Below are 4,336 nucleotides of genomic sequence, written 5' to 3'. Positions count from 1 at the left end.
CACTATTGAGTAAGCTTGTTTTGCTCAATTAAAATTTATAGTAACAAACTTATCTAATCAGGGAAAATGTAAAATATATTAAATTGTGCCAATAATATATCGTAGATTATTAAATAAAAAAGAATTTTTTATTTTTTTTCTTTATTAACCGATCAAAACTAAAAAAATTCAAAATTATAAATCAATTCAATTCCACGAGTCTCCTGTATAACAATCCAGAAATTTTGAACCTTTGAACTGCTGACAAATTTCAATCTGGCGAAGTTCGAAATTTCGATTTTGAAATCATAATTCCATCACGGGCATCACGGTGCATATCTGTGAGTAAAACAGGTCTCCACGCCATATAAATGACTTAATTTCTCCAGTGTGCCAACAGATGGCGCGCTAATCGATCCCGTCACCTCGCGCCACGGCGCCTCGGCATTCATTCTTCATTGTTGTTGTTATTGTTCTTATTGCCATTTTCGCGTCAATTGTGTTCGAATTACCGGCTATCTCAACGAATATTCCAGGGTATTCTAATTAAACGGAAACTCCAATTAAAATAGATCAAATTGGCGCGTAATTATGTCAAAGATAACAGGTTACGACACGCACGATGACGGTCCAGGATTCGTGGGCATTAGATTTTGTCAGGAGTGCAATAATATGTTGTATCCGAAGGAGGATAAAGAGAACAAAGTACTCATGTACGCGGTAAGTATACATGACCGTTCCTGGCGACAGAATCTCTTTAATATCGTAAGAAAAAAAGAAAAAAAAGGAACGAGGTGTTTTGAATTGCACGACGGTGCGAATCGTGCGAGAAGGAATTGTAACGTCAAAATATTGCCTGTTTCAGTGCAGAAATTGCGATTTTAAGCAACTGGCGGACAGCAATTGCATCTACGTGAACAAGATCATGCACGAAATAGAGTAAGTTGAAATTAAGTGGCTTGAAGTTAATTAACATCTATGTAAACATTGTTAAATGTTAGACCAATTTCCACTAAAGTTTTTGTAAACACAAACTAACAGGCACATTACATTAATATTATTATTTACCACTCAACATTCCAAGTATAACAGTTATTGACAATAAATAATAGTTATATTGTTGAGTAGAAAATTATAACGATGTAATGTTACTGCTATTTAGTTTTTATTAGAGCTTTATTCTTTTTCAAAAGAAAGTTTTGAATTTGGTGTACACTAATGCAATAAATTGGAGTAAAACTATATTTGTTTTACTCCAACTTATTGCACTAGTTTAGAACCAGTTTAGATTTCCTTGAAAAATAATAGATCTTAGAATATAACGTGTGAGAGAAAGAAGAACGTATCATTTTGTGCACTTGTATCTCTGTTATACAAAATGATATTCCTTTGTTTAGCGAGCTATAAGCTCATTGCAAAGCTCAAGAGAATTTGTGAAATTAATTCAAGACCTGTGCTGTATATGCTCGAATCACGTTTGAATCTTGCGCTCACTGCTTATTACTTTTTTTTTCAGCGAACTAACTCACATCGTCGCTGATGTGATATCGGATCCTACATTGCCGAGAACAGAGGAACATCCATGCCCAAAGTGCAATCACAGAGAAGCAGTATTTTTCCAGGCGCAAACTAGACGGGCTGAGGAGGAAATGAGATTGTATTATGTATGTACGAATCAGCACTGCTCCCACAGATGGACGGAATAAAGCTTGTATGGCTACGAACGTCCGTGTACCTTTATCCTTCTACTTGCTATTTGTAACTTATAGTTCTTGTAATTTTGTAAATTGTACAAGTTGCGTTTGTATGATTGGAGGAGATGCATTGTAATTAATGTAACATGAATAAAAATTGTACGTAATAAAAGTAATGAATAGAAAGAACCAAAGAACGTTCGTGCACAAGGGGATGATAAATTACCGTAAGGCTCAACGCTCGGCTCGTAATCTCTACTCTCTTGCTGAGCATTTATCCCTCTGGCCGCTGAAGCATGCACTTGGCTTTACGGACCGGGGAGTCGTCTTTTGCGAGTCGTGTTTCCTAGCCTCAGCGTTTTACAGGGCTACGTCGTGCAATCGCGACACATCTCTCCAGGGCGCGTTATCATGGCTTTTCGCAAGGGCAGGAGATTTTTCGTGGCATCGCGCGACCGGAGGCTTTCGTCGAAGGATCGGAATATCTTCGTCGAATTTATCCTGCCGATCGTACCGTCATCGTGAAAAGAGGGTAGATGAATACGTTGCGAATTCGCGATGTAGCCACGATCTGTAGATACCCTGGGACTACTCCCACACTCCCAGCTGTTTATCAGGGCCATGCACAGCCATACTGAATTTACTCGCTATATGCAGTACCGCAAGTAGCTCCCTTAGTTTCCTGCGTCACGTGATCATTTATATAATCATGGGTTTCTTTCACCGTGATATCCTATTATTTGCTATAGGCTGTGTTTCAAAATTCACTGTCAATGTTAAGAATCTATGGTACCACACGTAAAACAAACAATAGATTTTCAGCGCTGATGGTAATCAATTTTAAATACAGTCTATCAAGTCATCAAGAGACGTATTCAAATTCCAATCTGAATGCTCTCCGAGTGTCATGTTATTCTTATTTAACACTCTGTAAACAACAAGGATGGAGTGATACCTGGGTGGTACTAGTGCCAAGGATCGTTAAGTTAACCAGTGCCACTAGGGGTACATTCCATTTATTTGGCACTCGCAACGCTCATTGAATCATTTCAATGAGCAATCTCTGATTAATATTTTGATTTTCTACTTTCGTTTGTAATGATTTATTTTAAAACAAATGTAAAACAGGATACAGTAAAAGAAATAACTTTTGTTAAATAGTATAAATTATTTTGCTTTCAATGCACGAGAAAAAAAAATGCATAGTTATATGTAGACTGCGGATATTTATGAAAAATATTTAACTGAATATTTTGCATAAAATGCATATTTTGCATAAATTACATATTTACAGATGGCAATCTCAACCTTTTTACTTTATTTTTTAATTTAACTCTTTAACGAACAACGATCGATTGCTAAAACTGTCCGATGGTTAATATTCAGTGTTAAGTGTTTTACATAAATATCCACAGTCTAGTTATATGCAAAGTATATAAAGGATGATTTGTTTTAATCTTAATAGACAAATATTTCGAAAATATGCAATTTTATCAAAAAATATTTCAAATAAAAATTGTGTGTAGTTAGAGTTGTCAACCTCTCTATACTATACAACTTTTATTTGGAATGTTTTTTTTTATTAAATTACATATTTTTATATATATAAAATATTTGCCTATTAAAATTAAAATGAATCACCCTGTATGATAAACCAGGATCGAGTAACCAACCTTTTTATCTGAGACGCCTGATAGAAAGGTTAGCTATTCTTGATCTGTGTATACATACTGCTACATTCGGACAGCACATTATCAGTGCAATTATGAGTTGAAGCGTAGATATTGATAAAAATTATCGATAGCTGCAAGTTGTTTACATAAGTAAGTAACAGAAGCGGTGGATAAATAAGTGAATTCGTTGTATCTAATTGAGTTAAGGTCTACTCAAGTGACGTGAACAAATCATGGGGCTGCATATAGCGTTACTGATACTTGGAGTAACGATACTCCAACAGGGAATATCCCTTGAAGTACATGCACCACGTGTCGGTAAGAGCTAATTTTTTATTTCAATATGTCGCTTAATAATTTACAAAAGATTTGAATTCATTTTTATGTTTGACTTTTTCTCTTTTAGCCATTATAGGGGGTGGTATTGGCGGTGCGTCCGCCTCACATTTTCTCACTAAATTGTTAAAGGAATCTGTGGAAATCGATTTGTACGAGGCCAAGACTATCGGCGGACGATTGGCGACCATCAAGATTGATAAAGATGAAGTCGAAGCTGGTGGTTCAATTATACATTCTATGAACATGTATATGCAGAGATTTGTTAAACTCTTGGGTAAGTATAGACAGCAATTTTCTGTTTCCTTAGCTCAAATATACTAGTTGCATATGTCCATTTCTATTAATATAAATTAACTTTAATCTTAATTTAATTTATTTTTTATCTTTTTCTAATTCTTGGCACTGTATATTTATTTCTGCCAATGTAGGGTAATTTTGATCTTGATGTAACTTACTTTTTATCTTTTTTCAATCCCCTAAGAAATAGAAAAAGATAAAAAATAATTCTTTGTCTGAAAGGCATATACCACGAACACCAGGTAGTAGTGGCGACTATTACAATTCTTTTATTAAACACATGAATTCAAAATAAACGTTTCGGTCCCAATCGGACCATCTTCAGTATTAACAGTACTATTATAATTAATTAGA

At 35.0% G+C, this 4,336-nt stretch overlaps 2 protein-coding genes across 2 annotated transcripts in view; both read left to right on the top strand.

Annotated features, from left to right (window-relative positions):
* The first annotated feature begins 232 nt into the window (after nucleotides 1-232).
* On the top strand, nucleotides 233-1,834 carry RpII15 (RNA polymerase II subunit RpII15). Its single transcript, XM_018519334.1, has 3 exons — nucleotides 233-699; nucleotides 845-918; nucleotides 1,496-1,834. The coding sequence occupies exons 1-3, from the start codon at nucleotides 571-573 to the stop codon at nucleotides 1,683-1,685; spliced, it is 393 nt and encodes a 130-aa protein (XP_018374836.1). The 5' UTR covers nucleotides 233-570; the 3' UTR covers nucleotides 1,686-1,834.
* Nucleotides 1,835-3,579: 1,745 nt separating this feature from the next.
* The window catches only part of LOC108768759 (prenylcysteine oxidase), a 2,740-nt gene continuing 1,983 nt past the window's right edge, over nucleotides 3,580-4,336 (top strand). The window contains exons 1-2 of the mRNA XM_018519319.1: nucleotides 3,580-3,664; nucleotides 3,753-3,959. Coding sequence (XP_018374821.1) covers nucleotides 3,580-3,664; nucleotides 3,753-3,959 — 292 coding nt within the window. The remainder of the gene's footprint in view (nucleotides 3,665-3,752; nucleotides 3,960-4,336) is intronic.

This window comes from Trachymyrmex cornetzi, unplaced genomic scaffold, assembly GCF_001594075.2.
Source record: "Trachymyrmex cornetzi isolate Tcor2-1 unplaced genomic scaffold, Tcor1.1 scaffold83, whole genome shotgun sequence".
Taxonomy (NCBI): Eukaryota; Metazoa; Arthropoda; class Insecta; order Hymenoptera; family Formicidae; genus Trachymyrmex; species Trachymyrmex cornetzi.
Note: the sequence above shows the minus strand (reverse complement) of the source record. Positions and strands in the feature narration are given on the sequence as shown.